Source organism: Calliphora vicina, chromosome 4 (assembly GCF_958450345.1).
Source record: "Calliphora vicina chromosome 4, idCalVici1.1, whole genome shotgun sequence".
Lineage (NCBI taxonomy): Eukaryota > Metazoa > Arthropoda > Insecta > Diptera > Calliphoridae > Calliphora > Calliphora vicina.
In genome coordinates this window covers 74,009,773-74,035,299 of record NC_088783.1, presented here as the reverse complement: position 1 = coordinate 74,035,299, position 25,527 = coordinate 74,009,773, and the positions used below count along the sequence as shown (strand labels likewise).

Here is a 25,527-nt window from a genome sequence, read left to right as displayed (position 1 = left end):
TTATAAATTAAAGTAAAACAAAAAACTAAATTTGCAATATTGACATTTTTTAATATAAATATATATTTAATTAAATTAGTAAATATTGTATATGTATTATATAAATTAAAGAACAAACAAAAAATATTATATACAACCAGAAAATAAAAACCAAATTATAAATTTATTTTGTTAAGAAAATTTAGTAATTAATACTCTGTTAAAATAAGAAAGAAAACAAGCAAAACAAAACAACAAAATAATTGTTATTTAGTTTAACTAAATTGTTTTTTTTATAAGTAAACTAAATTATTTTAAAACAATTGAAATTCTTTTCTAAATTTTATTGTATACAAAAAAAAACATACAAAAAATGATGATGACCCCTCCTCCCAAATTTTTTCTCTTTCTTAAAATTGTTTTTTTATTATAAAATTTTTGTGATACAAATGCTTTTTATATCCAAAAAAAAAAACTAAAATAAAAAAATTTAAAAAAAGCTCATATCATCGAATAAAAAGAAAGAACAACTCTATAAATTAAAATAAAGTGTCCAATGATTAATTAAACAAAAAATAAATAAATTCTATTGAACATGATGTTTTATTTATTATTTTCTGTATTTACAACAATAAAAAATGTAATATTAATTTTTTTATTTAAAAATATTTGATTGTTTATTTGTGTTATTTCATTTAAAGTGGAAATTTGTAATTTCATTTATCTGTCGTTAAATTTGGTGGGGGGTTGTATGTAAGCTCTTTACTCATATCCTACATCTTGATCTGTGTACATTTCTACGGGCACTGCTGCTGTTTTATTATCACATTCCATCATTTCAACGTCACGACATGTGGCCGCCAATAGTTCTCGGCGTATTTCAGGTGTCATTTGGGGATGATTTTGTTTTCTGTTAAGGAAAATATAAAATTTTAATGATGATATTGAGAATAGTAAGAATCAATTGATAGACATTTGCATTCCCGATAATCTAGTCTTCCTATTTTTCAAATCGCATTTTACGTCACCCTTTTGGGACAGTAACAAAAATAAAATTAAATCCGCTGGTAAAAAATCTTTAATATAACAACAAAAACATAAATTTCACAAAAGTACGCTTATTTATAGTTTAAAAACAAGCTTTAATTTAACAAATAAAACGCAAACACAAATTTCAAATATATTTCACCCCCCAGTTTGGTGAACATTTGTAAAAAAAATCATCCTGAACATTTTTAGGTAAATCGGTTGGGGTTAAGACGTGCCGCAGCCCTCTGCAATTTTGAGATGCATTTACAAGGCGAAAAATGCAATTTTTTAGTTTTTGTAAAAATTTTGCCATTAAAAAATTAGTTTTGCAATTTAATTTAAAAGAATAGAAATGTGTACGTAATTATCGTTCTGAGACATAAAAACAGAAATTAGTTAAAAAATGTTAAAGTTGTTAAATATTCCCCAGGTCTCAGGCCAGTAGCATAAGAAATGTTGGAACAAAATTTTGAGAAATATTAAAATATAAGGTTAAAATATATAGTTAACCTATTCGTAGGTATGACCAAAAAAAAAAATTTTTTTTAACGGCACTTTCAAAATTACATTTTCAAATTTTTAAAACATTTGTTAAACAAATTTCAAAACATTTTTATCATCACATTGGGATTTATTGAGAATATAATAGGGTATGCACATATGAAAAAATTATGAAAACATCTCCTATAGTTTTCCGGTATCTGCGATATAAATTTTGCAATTATCGAAAAAAAACAAATTATTTGGCAATATTTTGGCACATGAGCTCAATTTCCTTACAGTTATAAATTTTAAGTAGAACATATTCATAAGATTATAGTCCAGATAATTCTAAATATACTCTGAAAGTTTTACTAAAATCGGAAATCGTTAAACCTTAAACCGTGAAGGTAAAATTTTTCAATATTTGGAAAGATAGCGAAATGTTATATATTTTTGGGCCGATTTTGATGAAACATAAGAAAATGTAAACCCATAAAATGGATCTATATGAGGCAGGACTTATCGGTCAGGACATCATTCCCACTGGAATTTCTGATCATAGGGCCACGATCTTTAACATCGGTGCTTGACCCCCAGTAGACTTCCCCAGTAGAGATAATTGGGTTGGATCCGATTAACTGTTCAATGGGGGTTCAGTTTTTACAGATCGATCCAAGATGGACTCTGGTACAGGGGCCGAAGTTTATATGGTCGACAAGGATATTAAACGATGTTATAGACTCTCTAACGAGTGCAGTGTCTTCCAGCCAGAGATTTTCGCGATCTGGAAAGCCAAAGAGTTGATAAAAGCACACGTCACTGAGGTGTCTGTAGTGACTCTTTATGTGGACAGTCACTTAATACATTCTAGCTTAGTGGAAGGCTGAAGGAGAACTATTGAAAAGTTATTGGTACACTACTCAATTAGATTGTATTGGGTACCAGGGCACTATAACATACAGGGAAATGAGGTGGCAGAAGAATTGGCCAGACATGGCTCTGATCTAGACCATGGTACTAGGAAACGGGGGTAAGGCCTCCGATAAGTCACTACTACAGGCTAATATTTGAAAGATACCGTGACTCCTTTTGGCCAAAACTGAATGTAAAGGCAACCAAAACACTAATTGGGTTGGATAGGTGTAGTCTCAGAATTGTAGTAGGAGTGATAACCAATCACTGCTCAATTGGGGCCTTAATATGTAAATGGCATAATAGCACACAGGATTTTTGTAGGGTGTGTGGGTATGTACAGCCCGAGACTAAAGAGTCATAGGCTTAAATGGCTGTTTAACAGATTTTTAGATGAACTTGGGAATGTTGCTGGCTGTAAATTGAGTAACATATATATACCCTTACCACTCATGGTGAAGGGTATAAATACTTAAATACTCGTATTTTTAAGTAACCAGACAACCCATTTTGCTGTACTACTCTATAGCTTTTCCAAAGTATTGTACGAAACTGTTCTGTCTCCGTACCATAGACTAGTAACCAACCCATTTATACAAAGCCGAATTGCTGCACATATATTATTTCTAAAATATTACACGATCTCAAACCAATTGCTTTTAACCGAGCGAAGTTATCTTCCCAATTATATTCAGCTTTAGTTTTTAGAATACCTTTCCTTATACAAACGAATTTCTACAAATTACATAGCCTAATGCCACCCACACACATACAATTTTATACGATCTCGATCCAATTGCTTTTAACCGATCCGTAGTTGACTTCCGAATTAAACTGCTTTAGTTTCTAGAATATTATTTGTAAACCAACCCGAGTTCTAACTAAGAAGAAATTGTATTGTTCTGGTAAAATCTGGCAAGAAGCTGAAATTAATCGATTTGACGGGATGCCGCTTGCATGGTGCAAGCTTCTGATTCTTGATACACAATTTAGTCCACAGATAGACGACAAGGCAATATGGCCTGAACATAATTGTTTAGGTTGCATCATTTTAACTAAATTAAACGAATTATACTATTTTTTAACAACGTTAGAATCTATTGTTGATTCCTTTTCGTATGCAACTTTGCTGGAAGTATTTTACTAGATTCTAGCGAGTAAAGCGTTAACGGTGACTTAAATATTGTTTGAAACCAAATTATGCTTGTTATTTTAGCATTATAAAAGACTAGTCAAATTGTCTTCGACAAAAACACTATGTGAATCAAAACGTATCCTTCTTCGATGTAATATTTATATAGATAAAATAAAAAAGAGATCTTCGTCTTTAATTAAAACTTTAAATTTGTTTTGAAAAATTGTCAAAACAAATCGATTGAAACCGCGGTTTTTCATGCTTAAAAATGTTTGTAGGAGTTTTGAGAAATTTGATCTACAGGGTTTAAAATATCAATGTTCGCGCTCTTTGTAGCTCTTTGATGAGAAATGGATGGAATGTTATGGGTGTTGAAGAACAATCGTCTGGCCTGACTTTTGGATGTCTGAACAGGTAAGAACATTATTTTTTAAAAAAATAATCTTTGATGTTTCTTTTCATGAAATTATTAACTTTGTGTACCCATTTATTTATATATCAATTAGAATTCACCGTAAAACTAAATCCCAAAAAGGTTAAATTTGCTATTTACAGCAGATTGATTGAGAGCCATCGATTTAAAAAAAACGGTTTAAGCTCACCTTCAAGGCGAATTTATACAAGGTGGAGTCAGTAAACAGCTGATAACTTTTTTTCGCTTTTTGGTTCTAACAATTGTCAAAGCATGTATTTATATTTTAATATCTACATATTCTAAGCTTATTAACAAAAATATTTATTTTTTTCATAAATAAGTAAAGCCCTCACTATTCAATTATCTACACTAATTACGTTTTAATACTTATTTGTTTAATTTTTAATTTTTGTTTTTTGACATTTGTTTTTCACCTTACGTAACTGTAAAAATACGATATTCTGAAGAGATATTTAAAAAATTTTGAGACAAGACACAAATCTTAGATTTAAAGGGGTACAAGAAAAACATTCATAATTCAGTGAACGTAATTTATCAAATTCAAATCGATGTAAACATTTGTAATAATACTTGTTTTACATTTATTGTTTAACCTTCTAATAAAGAATTTTACCAATTTATTTAAAAATATTGACGAGATATCAATATATCAGCATCGTTTCTATATAATTTTTGTGTATTATCAAATGATTGTTTCTATAATTTCATAAAATGGTATAAACTAGCGTATAACCGAATCCGTGGTTTTAAATTTCGTCGTTTTTTTTGAAACTCAAGTTTGCTATGACTAACATTTCGCGGAATCTTGTAACTGTGATGATCACAGCTCATGCATTTTTCCGATTGCACGCCAGGAGATTGAATCTTCCATTTAACAATTTCTCCAGAAGTTGTCACAGGCCAGCACCAGCGGACAGTTGGAGGGGTACTGATGATATTCAAATATAATCAAACCAAATAACTTTTATTGTCATAGAAAGCAGAGCTTTGATTTCAACCTGGACAGGCTCAGTGATATACAGGCTGGAAATAATAACTGCATAACGAGACATATGCAATAATATTTGCAAAACGCGAATAAATGATTCATATTTTTTGTACCCATAACTATAGATTTACTAGAACCGTTATCTCGACCATTTATAGATCGACTTGACAGACATTTTCTAAAGTATAAGTTTTTGGTAAATCGAGGCAATTGTATGTTTTAGCTTATATCTCAGCCATTATGACTATATGGGTCCATGGGTTATCGGAAAACCTATTTCAACAAACACAGACGAATTTCGCTTAATCGACTCATATATCGACATACTATCAGCCCAATTATGAATAAAAAATTCCGCGGGAGTTTGTTCCCGGGAGTTTTTTCCCATTGAATTTGAATAGGAAAAATGAGAAAAGGGGAAAAACTCCCGGGGAATTTTTATTCATAATTGGGCTGTATATCTAAATTAAAACTCTGACTATAAAAACATTCAAGTTACAATTTAAATAAGAATACCAATTTAAAACAAGTAAGAGAGCTAATCATATCCTTACCACTCATGGTGAAGGATATAAAAACTGCCATTTCACATACAAATTTAAAATTTAGGTTATTTCATATTTTCTTAAGAATTTTCATCGATTTATTAAAACTTACCTTAACAAACCAACTAAAGCTTCTCTTTGTTCCGATGAAATATCATTCTTATAGCGTTGAACAAATGTCAATAAGCTTTGATGCCATAAAACAGGCATTTCACGTCTATCATTTTCAAATCTGTAAAAAACCCAATTCAGATTAAACAAATAACCAAAAAAACAAAAAGAAATTTTAATTTCTACTAACCTTAAAAAGTGAAAAACTGCTGCATCTACTACACGATAAGGCAGAGCATAACGTTTGTCAAGGAAATAACGTATAAAAATGGAGTTTGCTCCCGTATAACCCATTTCACAGATTTTCAAAAGACAAGCGGATGAATGTAAAACTGGTATAGAATTACGAGCAATAACACTGCCAAAAATAATAGCTTCACGTAGGGTACAATCACCAGCTTCGAGCAAAGGTAAAATGATACCCTTCATAAACGCAGCCGGTTTGAAGAGAGCCCTTTTTAAAGCATTATATAAATGCATATTTAGTTTTTTATATTCAGCCAAATCATCCCGTATGCGTGGTAATAAAACTAGATTGTAAAAGCGTTGAGCCATGGCTTGTGACAAGACAGAGGAGAAAATTCTGAAAAGAAAACATTTATATTGATAAGAACTTAGTTTACTAATATCACTGTGCTAGTTGAAAAAACTGTCAAGCAGGGTTAAACTAATTCGAGTATGCTGAATTTAGTGGTGCTAACCGTTTTTTTTTTTTTGTTGGTTTGCTCTTATTTTAGAGATATACCGTTATTCGAGTAACACAAAAACGGTATAAAATAAAAAAAAAAAAAAACAAATTCCGCAATAGAATTACTTTTACGTAAGTCTTAAACTTTTTTTTAATCTGCGCAGTTGTTTTAGAAATATAATTTTTTTTTTTGGCAAACAAACAATTTTTTTTATAAAAATTTCGAATTTTTTGCTTAACACGGCATAAAAAAATGTATATTTCTAAAACGATTGCGAAGATTAAAAACATGTTAAGGCTTGCTTAAGGTAATTTTATAATAAACTAAATCGTTTTTGAGTTACACGAATATATATTGTGCAACCTCCTCCATTTTCAAAGTAACGGCATATCTCGAGCTAACCTAAAAAAACGGTTAGCTCCACTGAATTCATCGTACCCGAATTAGTTTAAGCCGCTGGGTGCCTCTCTTGACAGAAAAAAATGTGTCAATTACATGCACAGTGTTTTATCTTATTATTTTACCTAGCCCCTTGAAACATGGCAGCCGCACTCCAATTGTGTGGCTCTGTTATGAATAAGATCTGTTCCCAATTACGCAGTTTGGGTATAATTTTGAAAGCCTTTGGAACTTTTCCACTGCGGTAACGTTTCATTACATCTCGCACTCCTTCATACATTTCCTTTACACGTGGATCAAGGTCTTCAATTTTCAATGAGCCTTCGTCTGTAAGCTTTGATTGTATATCAGCCTGTTTCTCTTGTATCTTGCTCATGATCATTTCCGACAATTTTAGTGTACGCTTGCCGCCATCTGGATTTTGGAAACGTTCAAAAGCCTTGGCGTCTTCTTCATCGATTTGCAAATCATCCATGAAATCCCGTTCGTTGACATTAACATTTTCATCTGCCTCGTTAATCTCTCCTATTTATAATAAAACGTATTTGGTTTACAATAAACACTACATGACCAGCATTCCAACTTACCCAAATCAAAATTGACTTTCTTCCTTGGTGCCAAACTGGGAAAATTTTCATCATTGAACTCCAATTGTTGTAGTTTGGCTGCGTCCAAGATTTTTTTACTTGTTTTACTATCCAAAAACTTGAATATTTTAAAATTAAATAAAATAATAATAAAAAAATAAATTCCCAAAAAATTCTAAAAATTTACCGATGATTCCTCTGTACGAATATGTATTTTATTTCTGTTTTTTTGTTTGGCTATTTTGCCTTCTGATAACTGTTTCTCCAACGAGACTTTTTTTGCTGGCGCCGCTGCTATATTCGATTTTTTAGGTTTACCCATTTTGAACACAAATCTTATTATAAACTTCTTTTCTTAAAATGAAATTATTCCGTTTTTCTTGAAAAAAAAAATCCAACTACACGTGTTGTTGTTTTGATTTGTATCGACATATAAATGAATATCACTCAGCTTTTGTATATAACAATAAAAATAATTATTAGTGATGTATTTTTACGGTTACTGATTAAAACGTATGTACGTTGTACGAGATCTATTTGAAAAGTTTTTTGAAATCAAAATAAATTATAGTGCTATAAAATTGTCTACCAATGCACTATTGATAGAACAGAAACTTTTATAGAAAAGTTATTGCATATTTCCTGCGTTATGGGCTTCTAAATTCTTAGATTTTTTAGTAGAAGGCACAAAATAAATGTTTTGAGGTATATCAAAAGCCGCTTTGGCTGGATGTAAGGTTTTTAACCCTAAGATATGACGATCAAGCTTAATACCATTTTCATTGTAGTCGGCTTTCTGCCATATGGTGAAATAACTCAGGATTATGTCGAAAATCGGATTCGGTTAATATTTTTTTTTATTTGAATATTATCAAGCATATCAAAATTTGACCAGTAACTCGGGAATCAAAAAATCCTCGGCATAAAAAATAAATAAATTTATTTAACATCAAATCTACTACTTCAATTTGAAATTGAGAAAATGCTAACTCAGAAAATCATTATATTGTGAGAATATAAATAGAAATCTAGATATCTAAATTAATATTGAAAAATAACAAAATGAATTTCAGAAAATCAAATTTATATTTAGAAAAAAACAAATTCTATTTAAGAAAACCAAACTATTATTGGGAAATGGTTTTCATAAATAAATATATAATATCAATCCTGAAAAAATTAACCAAATATCTACTTGGTTTAATTGAGTTAAAAATAGTAATAAATATATGTATATACAGTTAAAAATTTATATTTAAATAAATATATTTTTAAACAAAGCATCTATGCTTTAAGCGATTTTTTGTAATTACAACTCTGTGTAATGTAAGCACGCCACAACTGTCAAAAACGGCCATTATGTAAAAACGCCCTATCGCCATCTCTCATCTGTCTTTTTTGACATCTTGCCTACTCCTTTTAGTTTGGTGTTCCTCCAAATCAGACATTTAAAATGAAGGTGTGTAAATTTTTATGAAAATTATGTGAAAAATCGTGTTAAATCTATGAAATACATGTGCAAAAACCTAATATAAATGCTTAATTCTTGAAATTTAAAAAAATTGTGTGTATTTTACGCGTGATTGATGAAATTAAGCTCGATTATAATTTGTTGCACTAACCTCTTCGCGTATATTGTGTTATAATATGATAAACGATCAGCCTGGTGAAAACAGTATTTACATTATGGTGTATCTTTTTACAATTACAGCTCAACATTTCATTTCCCGCAACGGGATCCCAAAAACTTTTCGAAGTTGTTGACGAACACAAATTGCGTGTGTTCTATGAAAAACGTATGGGCCAAGTTGTCGAAGCCGACATTCTCGGTGACCAATGGAAAGGTTATATGCTTCGTATTGCCGGAGGTAACGACAAACAAGGTTTCCCCATGAAACAAGGTGTCTTGAGTCATGGTAAGTTCTATAGCTGTTAATTGACTTGTAATTATTTGGGAACTCATTTGTTATTGATATCTATTGTTTAGGCCGTGTACGCTTGTTGTTGAAGAAGGGACACTCCTGTTACCGTCCTCGCCGTACTGGTGAACGTAAGAGGAAATCAGTCCGTGGCTGCATTGTCGATGCCAATATGTCTGTCTTGGCTTTAGTCGTTGTCAAGAAGGGCGAAAGTGAAGTTGAAGGTCTTACCGACGTTACCGTTCCCCGTCGTTTGGGTCCCAAGAGAGCCAGCAAGATCCGCAAGTTGTACAACTTGACCAAGGAAGACGATGTTCGTCGTTTCGTAGTACGTCGCCCACTCGCCGCCAAGGATGGCAAGAAGGCCACCTCCAAGGCACCCAAGATCCAACGTCTCGTCACCCCTGTTGTCTTGCAACGTAAACGCAGACGTGTTGCCCTCAAGAAGAAACGTCAAGTAGCATCCAAGGAAGCTGCTGCCGATTACGCTAAATTGTTGGCTCAACGCAAGAAGGAGAACAAAGCCAAGCGTGAAGAGGCTAAGAGACGTCGTTCCGCTTCCATGCGCGAATCAAAGAGCTCCATCTCTAGCGACAAGAAGTAAATGACAACAACAACATTTAAACATATTGTTTATTTTTAAAATAAGGAAGCATTTTTAATGGGTTCGTGAGTAAATACACGAAAAAAAGTAAACATGAAAATAAAAATATTGTTTTTTTATTTAAAAAAAATTATTGTATTGTTTTTCTTATATTATTTTGATGGAACATAAGTTTAGTTAATGTAACACCAAACAAACATACGTATGTGTAGGTAGTAATATGCACTGAAGAGTTACATTTTTTAGTTATAGATTGAATATAGTTAAAACATAGGCAATGCCACACGATCTGAGTTAAAAATAAACTAACATTTTTACCTACTAAATCAAAAACACAAAGGGATAGAATTTTCAAAATTGTCTTTTTATTATTAATATAAATGTTTGGGATACACAAACTTTCTTTTTTCATTAATATAAATCGACTCCATGTTTGGGATAAACAAACTGTTAATACACATACACAAAAAAACATAACGATCTTATTTCGAAATCAAGTAAACTGAATAAACGAAACTATTTTCCAAAATAATTATTAAATATACCTACCAATTTGGGACAGTTTTTAATAATAAATAGTTTTAAATTCATACTTATGCTTATAAAAATAGATTTTTTATAATCCAAACGAGATTTGAAAATTGAACGCAGAGTTTTAACTAGAGTTGCCAAGTGGTTGAAACAATCCGGGGACTTTAAAAAGAAACTTATTCGGTATTACTCAAATTTCATTATTTTATATGAGGAGTACTTTTTCGAATTTTATGACAAATTGGTTTTTTCATATTTTTCTAATATTTGGGTTGAAATCTAGAAACAATCAAGTTAGCATAATTTTTTATACTAAGTAAATGGATTTATGTGCTGTTTTTCTATAGCGAATGAGCGTTTTGAATGGACTTTTTACATGTATTTTGTTTTTGTTACAATAACAAAACACATGTTAAATTTCCACTCAAAGTACTCGTTCGCTATAAAAAACAGCACATTAAAAAAAATTGTTGCTTAACAAAACGTACTTTCTTAATACTCTGTAGAATAAAACGTCAAAATTAATATTTGCTGCAACGTCTTCATAACTGGAAAAAATGTATTTTTCAGGGGACGCCTTTTTAGTTTTTAAACGGATATATACAGTAGCGAGCATAAAAATGCAACGCTATGCAATGTGATTTTCAACAGCATTGATTTTGCCCAAAAAGGTATCCAATTGTCCACATCTGCTGTTTTTATATTCTTATTGATCATAGGCAATTATTGTATAACATTTTGTCCTATATTTTTTTACGTAAGGATAATTATAAAATTTTTAGTATAAACAGTGGTAAAATTGTGCGAGCAAAAAAAATGCAACTCTAAGAAAATTGACTTAATTTTGAAAAAAATAATTATAAAAAATTCGGTCCCGAACTAGTGATTTACGTGAATAGTTATTTTAACAAGTGCATGACCCTTTGGATTACAATGAGAATGTCCGATAGCTGGATCAAAGTAATCAACGCTTTGGATTCACATACCAGTTACATAGAGTCAGTTACCTTACTAGCTTCCTAACTGATTATTTGATCATTTACTGGTACTGATTGACCTCAAACAGTCATTTAAAAAGTCATCTCATAGACAGTCCAATAACCAATTACTTGTAAACTTACCTTCCTCCGACAACTATCCAATAGATCAGTAGTAAGCAGAGACCGAAAATAACGGTCACTTTCATTTCAATGGTAAATTCTCATTCGCAGCCATTTAAACGTAATTTTTTGTGATATATCACTGAGAGAGTGATTTATTCGAGAACATTTTAGGTTTGGAGTTGAGAGAAACAGAAAAAAAAACAAACACAAATAATCTGGATCAGTGATTTATAATTTATTTTTTTATTTGCGAACATGAAAAATAAATGACAAAAATGCATTTGATGCAATCAACGCTTAAATATATAAAATTGATCAAAAGATTAATAACAAATTAAAAAAAAATCTCATTTCTGTTACTGTATGTAAATAAAATAGAAAATAACAGTTATTAAGAACAAGAATAATTGAATTGTTTATCTCACATCAAACCATTAAAAACAACAAAAACAAATAAAAGACATACCAAACCATTTTCAGTGATTTATTTTTATCACAAAAATATAAATCACAATTTGGGTTTTTTGCTATATGGACGAGTTATTTTCGATCTCTGGTAGTAAGCAAATAGTGGCATTTAATTTGTGTGCATGTATGGGTAAAAAATTAAATATCTGTCTAACAACGTCAAGAAACTGAATGACAGTTTCCTTAAGTTTCATCAAAATCTGCCCAAAAATATATAACATTTCGCTATATTTCCATGAAAAATTCCAAATATTGACCTTTGGCCTTCACGATTTAAGGGTTAACGTTTTCCGATTTTAGTAATACTGTCCGACTGAATTTAAAATTACCTGTACTTAATATTCTGAACAGGTTTTACTTAAAATGCATAACAGTAAGGAAATTGGGCACATTCGCCAAAATATGGTCAAAAAAATTGTTTTTCTCGAAAATCACAAAATTTAAATCGAAGATACGGAAAAACTATAGGCGGTATTGTCATTCTTTTTTCACATTTTTTTAACAAAATTTTGAAAAATTTGAAAATGGATATTTGAAACTGCGGTTAAAAAAAATTAATTTGTTTGGTCATACCTGCGAATAGGTTAACGATATTTTACGAAGTTTTATACAAGTAAATATGTATGTATATATTTATTTTAAGCACAAATTAGCTTTTATTTTAATATTTCTTGAAATATGTTAATTTTGTCCCTACATTTTTTGTTCTAGTGGCCTGAGACACGTTAATGGTCTAGGGAATTTTTAATAACTTTAAAATTTTTAACCAATTTTAGTCTTTTATATCTCATTAGAACTACAATTGCGTATATATGTCTATTCTTATAAATTAAATTGCAAAAGTAATTTTTTAATGGCAAAATTTTTACAAAAACTAAAAAAATTGCATTTTTTCACGCGACGAGCGGCACGGGTTAACGTCGTTTAATCGAGCACAAAATTTCGGCTATCTCAATATCTGGAAAGGGGATTCATTTTGTTGGGTCCAGGCGAACAAGATTCCGACATCTTTTTCCCCCCATATGAGATCTGGTTACCCTAGTGTACATTAGGGTGGGTCGATTTAGCAATCGATATTGTGCCATAGATATTTCGGTAGCATTTGGCATGAGGAAGAAAAATTTCCATTACGACATAAAGCTCGCCCAACTTTCAGATAAGGTAAAAAATTTACTTTTTCTCAACTTTTATTTTTAAAAATTTACTTTTTCTGAAATTTTAGAGCTCGAAATGGATTTTTTTGATATGTCGTAAGGAAATTTTTTTCCTCATGCCAAAGCTTTCGAAAAATCGATGGCACAATATCGACTAATTTTTGTCCTTAAAAATCGGCGATGCCATAAAAGACGATCGATTCTTAAACAAATTGACTATTGGGTCCGATGAATCGACTTTAAAAATCGAAATGAAAATAGATTATTAGCTTCTTATACCATTCACTAATCATGATGTCCTGAACAAAATATTATAATTGCAGACTTAAAACCACATTTGATGGATATATAAGTTTTTGTTTAAGATGCAGATACAAAATGGAATCAAACAAAAATCAACAGTGAAAATTTTCTGAAAAATACTTTTTTTGGCGGACTAAACAACTTGTGTTTGTCCAGCTTTAAAAGAAACTTAGATTTGATATACATATGTTAAAATAAAAAAAAACTGCTCAAAATTTTGTTATAATTATTATTTTTTATTATATAGTATGTACTTAAGATTATTATCATTTTTAATCGTTACATTTAAAACATCTTGAACTATAACACACACTACACATGCGAACGTTTTCCAAAGCCAGGCTTTAATTCTATTAAAAAACATGCATACGAGCAATTTCTTACTTTTCTATAAATAAGTATGTAGTAGGTATATATGTATTTAAATATTTTGCATATGTGTGGGACTTGCATTTTCTAAGGAATTTATTACAACCGATGACTGAGCATGTGTATTGACCTTAACGTCGCCCGATTCAAGATCTTCGGCATCGTCATTCTCGTCGTCTTCAACTGGCAGACCAGCTGCTCTCATTTGATCGGCATAACGTTGTATTTTATTTTCCTGATCCGTTAGAAGTTCTAATAGATCTTCTTGATCTTTTTGTAGTTTATGATGATTTTCATTCGCTGAATTGGCCGCTTCAATGGCATCTTGTAGACGTTTACGCAATGCTTCAATTTCTTGATTTAAGCGTAAATTTTCGGTATAATAGAGATTGGTCTGAAATTGGGCAGCATTAAGGGCTTCTAATGTCGCTTGATTTGAAGATGATGTGGTGTTGATGTGGGGATTATTTTCATTATTGGGTGTAGAAGAGTTTGTGGAAGAATCATTACTTTTTATAGCCGACAGCTGGGCTTTAAGCAGGGTATTTTGATCGGTCAATTGATGATTTTGAGTTTGTAGTTCCGCTAGTTTTTGTTCCTGATCGGCACTTTTCGTCTCCAGTTTTTTCACAGTATCCTGTAGAGATGTTATTTGCGTATCAAGTCCTCTAATGATGCCTTTGTATTGAGCGACTAAAGCCGATGCCTCTGAACTTAGCGTTAGTTCGGTTAGTTCTACTCCATTAACATCAAAACCTGTTACAAGTTTAACTACTAAAGCTTCAAGGCCTTTGAATAGTTTACAATACTCATAATCCAGTAGAAGTTCGTTAGCGGATTTAGCTCTAATTTGTGGTTGTTTGCAGGCTCTACTATAGGCCTCATGGCGTGAAACCTCATTTAGTTTGTTACAAAAGTTTTCCTGGCCAATTCTCTTTATAATCAGTTGACAAATTTCATCCCTTTTCTGACCGGGTAGACTGTTGTCATTGAATTGTATGCAAAGACCCATAAGAAATGCACATAAACCCTGCACTAAATACTCATTTTCATCGTGTTCATTGCCACTTATCTGAGCTGTTAAATAAGCCATTGTGCCCTGGGATTGTAACAGAGTTTTGACTGCAGTTGGGCAATGAGCCAACCACATACTTAACAACATTAAAAGACCGACTTTACTTTGTAATTTGTAGGACTCTTGTTGCAAGAGATTTGTACACTGTTCGAGAAGAGTTATTGGTTTATGGCCACCAGGAGTGGCTAACAGCACTCGTAGTAGTTCTTCCTTCTGGGCGGTATTGTCAACCAAAGTATGCATCAAAGCCACTGAAGAAAACCAATTGGCCAAAGAGTCAGTGGAAAACAAACCAGTGCACAAAAGTTGACCTGTAGATAGACTAGAAACATCAGCAGCGGATGAAGGTAAAAGTGTAGAGACAACGGCCTGTTGTCCTGCAGAATTGCGATATAAATAACATTGGAATGAATAGAGTACCGAACAACGCAAGGCCAACATTTGTTTCTCATTAATCATGGACATCAGCAACACCACAATGACTGGCCTAGGTGGTGTACTAGGAGCCATAACTTTACTAAGCTGATTTTGGTTATCAGCATCTCCCCTTACCACTTCGGCTACAGCATTTATAGTTTCCGTTAAGATGTCCGCGGGCACCCCACTACTCATAAGAATCTCACACAGAGCTTCTAAAAGCTTTGACTGTTTCATGGCCTTCTGGCATGACGCCACAACTTGTTGCTGATTACTGGGCGTGACTAATGACCTCACTACTTGTAGCATACAATGAACATTTGACATTTTCTGTGGAGCCCAACCCTGTTCTCCCTCCACCTCGCTATTGGTCAACTCAAACATGGGGGCTAAACGTTGTATATATGAGCCCTCCTTGAAGAACTGCTGATTACTGGAGTTATTCTTAAGCAAATTTAACATCAAGATCAAACAGTCCTCTACAACAATACCACCTTCCGCACAACCTTCGTCACGTATTATGTCGAATATTTTATCGAAAGCATTTTCAAAGGCCACTATCTTTTGTATGTTAGAATTACCTTTAGTCAGTTGGATGAGCAACAGCAAGGCATCGTTGCGTATCACTTCTCGACTATCCGACAACAAATCCATTAGCTTGGAAACACCCATGGGACTTACTAGTATATGTTCTTGTAAATCTCTGGTCTTATTTTGTATCAAGGTCGTCAACAGTTGTATAGATGCTCGCCTAACACGAAAATCGTATTCCTCCAAACAGCCCATAACCAATGTGACATGTTCTGGATTCTTAATAAACATTTCGGTGAATTGTTCACCCACATTAACCGACACCGCTGGATTATCAGCTTCTTCATCAAATTCCTCTGTGGCGACTACATTGCAGAGAGTATCCAAAGCGTACGATATTATTTCACAATCTTGACAGTCATTTTGCAGCACTGACACTAACGCAGGCATTCCTTGTGCACCTACCTCTATGCGATATTTCTTTGAAAGAGCTTTTAGAGCGCGACAGGCATCACGCCTATCTTCCAACAAGGTCGATGAGGCTGCTCTATCTACAAGTTTTTCTACAGTTTCTGCAGGGCTGGGCTGCTGACCCGGTTCCGTGGCACCCAGCACTGTTTTAATGCCACTTTTAAGAAAATCCATTGAGTTTCTCTTAATTTCTCAACTTAAGTTTATTTTCGTTAATTTTACAAGGAAAAAACAAATAAAAAACAATTTGCCAACAAATTGGTTTTTTCTCCTTCTTCTGCCTTCTTTTACACCCTTTAGTTTTTGTACACGTCTGTTGACATTTTCAAAAAACAGGGTTGGCATTCGCTATTGATGTTCTGCAGCGTTGCCGGAGTTGAAATGTATAGTGCGGTAAGCAGTTTAAATGCAATTACTGTTTTGAAATTTTGTGTAGGAAAAATTAAAATAAAAAAAAACGAATAAACAATTTGGCTGGAATTCAAGTAAAACAAATTGAATTCCATTTATACATTCTAATTTCAAGGGTTGACTTTATTTCAATAGCATTAGTCAGTGAAAAGGACACTGGAATTTAAGTCAAACATTACTGTGTTAATACAGTTAAATTCAAGCCATGAATTACAAAGAAATTTAAGTGGGAATAATAATTGAATTCCAGTTTAATGGAATTCTTTAATTAGCATAATTCAGGTCAAAAATCAATCCGTTAGCAACTGGATCATAGTCAATATATATGTGTTTGGGCATTAATGCCCTTGAAACTTCGAATGGTATTGGCGTTTTGTTTTTTGTTTGTTTTCAAAATATATATGAATCTGGCAGCATATACCAACTTGTCATTTGTTATTTTATTTTGTTTTGTTCGTTGCTTCATCGATAGCTAAAATGTTTTTTTCGTACGTTAATTAACAATTTGTGAATGAAAAGGGAAAGTTTATTTTACATCAAAACATTACAAAAATTATCTTTTATCAAATCTAACAATATGGATAAACAAAAGGAGATTAATTTCGATCAAAGGAGAGAAATTCAAAATTGCAATAATACCCTAGATGAGAATATAGTAAGAGTGATTAGAAAATCTCCTGCAGTGTCTTTGCTCAATTTGGATAACATGGAGGCGTCGTCAGATGTTATTGAAACACAAAATTGGTCACGATTATCGCAGTGGATACAGTGCATGTGCATAGTTACGTTTGATTTGAATTTGGGCCAGGCCTTGGAATTTGTTTATCCCACAGATTTTATACCCACAGAACAAGAAGTTACTAATATCTGCTACATGGCATTTCCTGATTCTAATTCTGGTTGTATGGGTGATACAAAATTCCATATGCGTCTGAGAATGTCACCGGACTCGAGTAGAACTGGAAACTCTAATCAGTTTCGTTGCTTTAACAGTGACTGTCCGCCAGTATTGAAAGCTGACCAATCTCACTATTGGGGTTTTGTATATTTTCGTCAAAAACGAGATCCCAACTTACCTAGAGGCTATTTTCAAAAAAGTTTTATTATTGTTACTCGTCTGCCATTTTTCAATCTCTATTATGAAATGTTGAGTATTTTGGCTCAAAAATATTTCAGTGAAGGCGAAGAAGTTTTAAAACAGGCCTGTCGACAAATCAATACAGAATGGCCTCAACTACAGGTGGGAGTCACCTATAATTTACCACTTTTCGATCAGTGCTATCAGATTCAATTACCCAGAGCAAGTAGTCGCAAAACGGCTTCACACAATGACAGTCCGGAAAACAGCTGTCCGGAGAAAATGTTAATGTACAAGCCTATTTACGTAAAAAACATAGCATCTGTCAATGAAGTAGAATTATTTCATAGTTTAAGTTTTATCATTGATCATATGTATACTTTGTGGGAATTGGTATTAACTGCGGAGCCTATTGTGGTAGTGGGTACTTCTCCGGCCGATTGTTCACATATGGTGCAGACTTTGGTGGCCTTAATTGCCCCCTTAGAATATTGTGCTGAAGCTAGACCCTATTTTACAATACACGATAGCGAATTTAAAGAATTTACACGGGAATGTGGAAAAATACCCCCGCCCATAATACTGGGTGTAACTAATCCGTTTTTTATAAAACTTCTAAAAGATTGGCCACATATGCTACGTTTGGTGGATAATCAGGTAAAACAAAGAATTACAAATTTTTAGTTTAAACACAAACTGTAGATCAAGCCGTTTAAGTTAAATTATAATTTAAAATCCTTGAAATTGACATATATTCATTCCTTAGCCAGGTTTGCTACCGATTCGAAACAGTTAAAATGTAACTACGCTAATTTGGATTATTTCGCTAATGGCAGCTTAGAGTCAACGGCATTTTGGCTTATTTCGGTAACGGTTATTTGGATAACAGTAGTTTAAATGATTAATAAAGTTCACAAAAATTAAAGGGTGTTTACATTTTAAATTCTCTATATTTCAATAACAATATTATTGAAATCAAAAATTTGTATTTCCATAATTTAAAATTATTTGCAGAATAGCGGCAATGGTATTTTCTATTATATCGGTATTTCAGTTATTTCGGTAATAGCTTAGCGGTTACGTTAGCCAAGCTTGGTTTTTAGTTAAATAATAAATGCTTAAGAATTTAGCAAAAAATGTAACTTCTGTTTAACGAACTATACAAATCAAATTTCAAATGTTTACAATATTATAAGTTATGTACATTATTTTTCAGATCAACATACAAAAACAACAACAATTGGCTTTAAAAAATGCAAGAAATACAAGCTCTGTAACATCGCTTACCAATACAGGACCACTAAAAATGAACAATACTATTCAATTAACTTCCTCGTCATCATCTGTCCTCGCCAACAGTGGCAGCAGTGAAGGATCCACACATGGTTTATACACAAAATATAAACCATTCTTAAAAAAAGACAAAACACTTATTAAAAAAGTTATGTTGGGCTTAAAAACTAAACGACCAGAACATGTACAAACCGCCCTGCTAAGACGTCATCTTTTAGAGCTAACACAAAGTTTTATGATACCACTGGAACGTTACATGGCCTCTTTAATGCCGCTACAAAAAGATATAAGTCCATTTAAATCCGCTCCAAATGCAAATGCTTTTAAACTTGATGATTTTCTTGCCACTTTAGAACTTTCTGGGCCTCATTTAACATCGCCTTTAAAGGGCGACTGGAAGGGTCTATACCGACGATTTTATAATTCACCCAATTTTAGGGGTTGGTACGATTCACGCCACAAAGAATTGCAACTTACCTTGCAGGATTTGCAGTTGCAAGCTCTATCCGAGGCTAATTTAGAACAATGGGCCCGTGACAAACAAGAGGTCGAAATAATTGACATGATATTGAAACTTAAACAGAAATTGAATCTCTACAATGATAAATTGACTGATGAATTGAGCGGTAATTGGATAAGTAGTAATGGTAACACAGCAAGTACCACTCGTGATCAAATACGTGCTCAGATTAATTGTATGAAAGAATTGCTTCCCCACGATTTAAAAAATGTCGTTAATATATGATAAATAAACCGGTAAAAAGGAAATTTTATATATAAATACGATCAATTATTTTGATTTTATAGTGCTAAAATCACTACAACTAAAATAGTTTAATTATACATATGTAAAATTTAATTTGTTATTTTAATGTTTTCTATATTTCTAGTTAAATCTGTATGTATGTACTATTATTTCAGAATGAAATTTATAATGAATATAATAATTTATTCATTTATTGTATGTTTGAAGATACATATATGTATGTAAATACATACATACCTACATATATATTTTTAAGTATAATTTTATCATTTGAATTGTAATTAATATGCTAAATTTGATATGAAAAACTCTATTAGATTCTTAAGTATTGTGACAAAATAAATTTTAAAACTAATTTATTGATCTTAACGTTGTTATTAATTAAATCTTAAACTATGTATGTATAATTTTTTAGTGAAAATGCGTAATGTATTTTAGTTTAATGTAGTTGAGTTCGAATCAATGTTTGGTTTTTTAAAGGGATAAAAGCAATTTAACCTTTACTCTTCTGAATTCGATATTTGTTATACATTGTTAAAGTTCTCTGGAATTTAGTTTGGTTTTTATATAGGTTCAAAGTTCATATTTTTGTAATAGATGCGTGCTAAATACCTACCCCAATATTCATAAAAATAAATAAATTTAAACAATGTTTTAAAGTAAAATTTCCATACAAAATTTGATTTTAAAACGTTTAAGTTTAAAATTTTTTTATGAAAAAGGCCTCTAAAGTTAGCGCCATTTATTAGTTATTGGTTATTTCTTAACTTAGTTATACTGCCTGTTAAAATAAGTTTTGTATGAAAACTGTCAGTTTAACTTTAAGTTAAAACGTAACTATAGAATGTGATAATGGGGGAAAGTCTTATAAGTCCCGGTCCACACTGTGAAACATTTGCTGCAAAACATTTGAGTTTGTTGACAAAAGGGGAAAGAGGAATGAAAAAGGGAACTTTGTTTCATGTACATGAAGATTTTGTTGAGTATGTCATCCACATTTATTCGTTCGTATTCATTCTGTACAGAAATGTCAAAAACTGAAAAGCAAAAACTTCACTGTCTGGACACGAATGCAGTTTCAAAAGAGAATTTAAAAATGTTTTGCAGCAAATGTTTCACAGTGTGGACCGGGACTAAGTATTAATCCTTGAAAGGTTTTTATTGCTCAAGTATTATCTCAATAAACCATTTTTATCAGAAAGTGGATAATTAGTATGATTAGGGTCCTCTGAAGAAGGATATCTCAAAAATCCTTTCCTTAATTCTAGCATTTTATTATCATAAAACTAGTTTGTATTGTTGGAAAAAACTTGGCAAACATTTCCTGAAAATCAGTTTAACAAATCACTTAATGATATCTAAATACAAATTCCCAAAAACTAGTTTTTCAGTCCTTAAACACATTTGGATCAAGATAAAATTCATCGTACGAGGTAGAGATACATTTTAGCAAACATTAAAATGCTTAATATTAACTAGGGTATTCAATTAATCGGGTTTCTGGTTTAATCGGTTAATCGAGCAAATAATTAATCGAGGTTTAGGTTTATTCGGTTAATATAAAATTATTCGATTAACCGAATAATTTCTATTTTCATTTTAAATTCAAAAAATACAACAACGAATTTTGTGTACAAAAACATAAAAAACAGCAAATAAGGTATTTGAGATCATTTTTGTAAACATATCGCCTATTTGATGCAACAACGTCAAAACTCAAAATCCGTGTTTTATGAACTAAGTAATACAAAATATACGCTGTTCTATAATCTTTCATATAGTTGCATCAGTTTTCAAAAAAGTCAATTATTTTTCGTGTGAGAGTGTTTTTTTGTTGTAAACATCAAAATTAAAATTAATGTTTTCTAGTATATTTGATAAGTGAAAATTTGGTTAATACAGATTAGAAAGATATTAACATCTACTGTTTATATTTCTGAAATCGCATGATTTGTTGAAAATTTATTTAAGAAATAGTAAAATGTCATAAAATATTCAAATGAGCAGCAAATGAGCTATGTGTGAGTTTTTTTTATGGTTTTAGTGAGATCTTCTGAAATAATCTTTTATAAAAATAATATAATAGGTATAAACGATTTTTTTCTTTAGATTTAATAAAACTTTTCTTGGAGAAATGATAAAGAATATTCCTTTTTGGATTGTTTTAGATTTTTATTAATTTAATAGTTTCATTTAGTTATGATAAAAGACTCATTTCAAAAAAGTTTCGTCTATACATGCAAATACAAACAAAGTTTCAAATACATACATATTAATTAAATATGTCAGTTGTTATATATACTCACTAATCATGTTTAAAAAATATCTAATTTGAAATTTGAATTTTAATTGAAACGGAAAAATAAATACAAAAAAATTGTTTAAAGTGCAAAAAAAAGGAATTTCGGTTAATCGGTTAATCGACACAAATAAATCGGTTTATTTGTTATTTGAAAATCGGCAATTTCAAATTATTCCAACGGTTAACCTCCAAAATTAATCGGTTAACCGATTAACGGTTAATCGATTGAATACCCTAATATTAACCGAATCAATCCATGAAAATAGTATAAAAATAAAATACTTTACAAAATATCTTATGAGCCCAAAAAATATTTAATTGTTTTTGGGCTAGATGGTTTTTGTATTACAATAATAAATAAATAATTCAATCAATTATTACTGCCAGTTACGAGTTCATATAGCATAGAGTATCATAATTTCGATCATGCCCGACGATGCTTCATTCCTTGTTTGTTTTTTAAGCATTCTATTTTGATCTGTCATTTATTACCATTTTTCTCTATTTATCATTCACAGAGTTATAAAATATAGGTACAATTACACAGTGTTGTATGAAATCGTTTCTCACGAAAACTTGTACGTAAGTAGTTTACATTTGGTATAAGAAAACTTATATTTTCAATATTGATTTGGATCAAAAATGCTAAACCAAGTTTTCGTGCTCAATATGAATGGTTTTTCAGTAAAACATAAGTATGATTTCTTAAAAGATTCTAAGGTTCGGTATTTAGTAGACTAGATATTTTTGCTTAGATATTGGAAACAGTTTGTTTACTTCACACGCGTACGGTGTTGTCTGGGTTTGGGAATAAGTTCCTTCAAAACAATTTATATAATTTAAACGCGAAAGAATATGGCTCCTAGTAAATTAGATAGTATATATCGTCGAATGTTGATTACCAGATTCTTTGAAAGAGGATGGGGTAAACCTGAGAACTTGCAAAAACTGTTTCAATTACGGAAGATTATTTCGCATCGAAATACGTGTTTTCCTTTAGTACCTAAAGATTACCCTGTGCAAATCCTGAATGAACATAGATCCCCTGACTGCATAGTATTGGAGGGAAATTTCCTTACGCCTTTAGAACTTCATCTACCAGGTATAGTACCTAAGGCGGCTCAAACTGCTCATTTCCAGGTTGTTTTACCCAATAAATGGAAGGATAGACACCATCCTATGTGCATTCATTTAGCAGGAACTGGGGATCATTTCTTTTGGAGACGTCGTAATTTAATTGCAAAACCTCTGTTAAGGGATGGCAACATTGGTTCGATTATACTGGAAAATCCATTTTATGGATCACGTAAACCTGACAATCAAGTACGTTCAAACCTTCATAATGTTTCGGATATATTTGTAATGGGAGGTTGTCTCATACTAGAATGCCTGGTCTTATTGCATTGGTGTGAACGGAATGGTTTCGGTCCCTTAGGAATTACTGGTTTGTCAATGGGTGGTCACATGGCGTCTTTAGCTGCTACTAATTGGCCGAAACCGCTGGTACTAGTGCCTTGCCTCTCTTGGTCTACAGCTGCGACTGTTTTTACAACAGGTGTTATGAGTCAATCGATTAATTGGGATATGCTGGAAACTCAATACTATTCTGATGGCAAATACAGTGAACGACTATCCAAAATGGTTACTGTCATCGATGATGCTTTTATGGCAGGACAAAAATTTATACGTAATTTTAACCAATCATTGATTGAACTGGAAAAGGATATAAAAAATTCGAAAATCAACAAATTACCAGGACCAGATGATGTGATTGAAGATAAACACTCTTTAACTAGATTAATGAATTTTATACTTCCAAATAAAAGTAAAGAAAATAAAATAAATATAACAAAAATAAATTGGTGGGAACGAGAGGCGTTACAATTTATGAGAGGTATGATGGATGAGTGCACTCATCTTAAGAATTTTTCCGTTCCAAAAGACACTTCTTTAATAATTGCTGTTTGTGCTAAGGATGATGCATATGTGCCAAGAGAAGGTTGTACGGGCTTGGAAGATATTTGGCCGGGTGTAGAAGTTCGTTATTTAGATGCCGGTCACGTGAGCGCGTATGTTTTACATCAAAAACTGTTTAGATCGTGTATTATTGAAGCGTTTGAAAGAGCTAAAAAATTGGACACACAAGGTTTAAATAAAGAACAAACAGCTAGTGAATTGACGTATCATCAACTTTTGGAAAAATATGTTAACACATTGTAATGGCGCAACATTTAACCATTATAAAGTGCGATTATTTTTTAAGGGCTAGTTTTTAGGATGTAGTTCAACTAATTTCGTTAGTCAAATTTAGTTTAAACTTGAAATGTTGTTTTTCATACATAGTTCCATTTAGTTAATAATCTGGTATTAACCAAGCTGCATTGCCGGCTTAGTTAAGTAAAAACCAGTAAGCTAAGTAATAGTTTTAATAATTTACTCCAAAAACTTTTATAGAAAAAAATATTCGAACAGATATTTTTTTGAAAATATTTAAGTTTTTAAAAATTGCTTTAACAATATTATCCTGGAAATTATATGTTCTCATTAGCGAATACATAATTATCCAATTTTTCAATTTGTCTATATTCGACAAATATTTATCATAACAATTAATGACAAAGTTGTCTGAGCTAAAGCACTAACAAATAATAACACCTGATAAATTTGTCTCTTGACAACGATTTTGAAGTTTATCATAACAAAAATTTATCAATTATAGACATAGGGTTCAAAAGTTGACTTTTCCTATAATTAATTTAATTCTATCAGTTAGTCTTTACAAGATTTATTAAATATTTAATAATTTCTTGTTTTGTGTGTAATTTATCTCTACTTCTGAAAAAAAGGACCACAACATTTTAAACAAAGTGTTTGACATAGATTTCGGTACAACCCCTGTTTATGCAGCAACCTTGACTTTTTTAGTGACACAAGCGGAGGAAATACTGATTTCGTTTGTAAATAATTTTTTATTTTCTTTTTAAATATGTTTTTAATTCTTTAACTATTTCACTACAATTTCAGAATTATTTTATGACAAGCTAGTAAAACTGGCACTATTTGAATTGAAAAAACGTAATCGTTTGTTAAATCCAGTAGAAAATTGTCTCATGTTTAATATAACAGCATGCTAAACCATGTTTAACTAACAATTAAGAAACTAGCCCTAAATATTTATTTATTTACATATGTAATATGTATTTTATATACTGAGTTTAAATGTTTGTTAATAAATTCTCAAAAACGATGTAATTTTTTCTAAAAACGTTGTTGTCTATTCGGAAAATAACCCTATCATATAGCTCACCTCTTTGTTCATATATCCCAATGTGCTTTTAGAAAGCTGTGAACTTGGGATGTAGAACAGAGCGGGACCCAAGGTCAAATAGAAAAAATAACTTTTATTTTGAACAGCCTTCTTAGTTATTAACCACTTTTA

The 25,527-nt window shown here is 31.6% G+C and overlaps 5 protein-coding genes across 5 annotated transcripts; 3 read left to right on the top strand and 2 right to left on the bottom strand.

Annotated features, from left to right (window-relative positions):
• Positions 1-563: 563 nt before the first annotated feature.
• On the bottom strand, positions 564-7,681 carry bys (Bystin). The gene is made up of 6 exons (XM_065509011.1): positions 7,481-7,681; positions 7,294-7,411; positions 6,832-7,231; positions 5,809-6,201; positions 5,620-5,739; positions 564-889 (listed from the first exon to the last, which is right to left on the bottom strand). Exons 1-6 carry the CDS (start codon positions 7,613-7,615, stop codon positions 742-744), a joined length of 1,314 nt encoding a protein of 437 aa, XP_065365083.1. The 5' UTR covers positions 7,616-7,681; the 3' UTR covers positions 564-741.
• Positions 7,682-8,644: 963 nt separating this feature from the next.
• RpS6 (ribosomal protein S6) lies at positions 8,645-9,946 on the top strand. The gene is made up of 3 exons (XM_065506863.1): positions 8,645-8,752; positions 9,005-9,209; positions 9,281-9,946. Exons 1-3 carry the CDS (start codon positions 8,747-8,749, stop codon positions 9,814-9,816), a joined length of 747 nt encoding a protein of 248 aa, XP_065362935.1. The 5' UTR covers positions 8,645-8,746; the 3' UTR covers positions 9,817-9,946.
• A 3,644-nt stretch (positions 9,947-13,590) lies between these two features.
• Positions 13,591-16,445, bottom strand: p115 (General vesicular transport factor p115). The gene has a single exon (XM_065510454.1). It carries the CDS (start codon positions 16,410-16,412, stop codon positions 13,797-13,799), a length of 2,616 nt encoding a protein of 871 aa, XP_065366526.1. The 5' UTR covers positions 16,413-16,445; the 3' UTR covers positions 13,591-13,796.
• Positions 16,446-17,126: 681 nt separating this feature from the next.
• On the top strand, positions 17,127-20,147 carry LOC135957939 (protein DENND6B). Its single transcript, XM_065508787.1, has 2 exons — positions 17,127-18,384; positions 18,944-20,147. The coding sequence occupies exons 1-2, from the start codon at positions 17,161-17,163 to the stop codon at positions 19,763-19,765; spliced, it is 2,046 nt and encodes a 681-aa protein (XP_065364859.1). The 5' UTR covers positions 17,127-17,160; the 3' UTR covers positions 19,766-20,147.
• Positions 20,148-22,861: 2,714 nt separating this feature from the next.
• Positions 22,862-25,353, top strand: LOC135956860 (protein ABHD18). The gene has a single exon (XM_065507455.1). It carries the CDS (start codon positions 22,944-22,946, stop codon positions 24,306-24,308), a length of 1,365 nt encoding a protein of 454 aa, XP_065363527.1. The 5' UTR covers positions 22,862-22,943; the 3' UTR covers positions 24,309-25,353.
• The last annotated feature ends 174 nt before the right edge of the window (positions 25,354-25,527 follow it).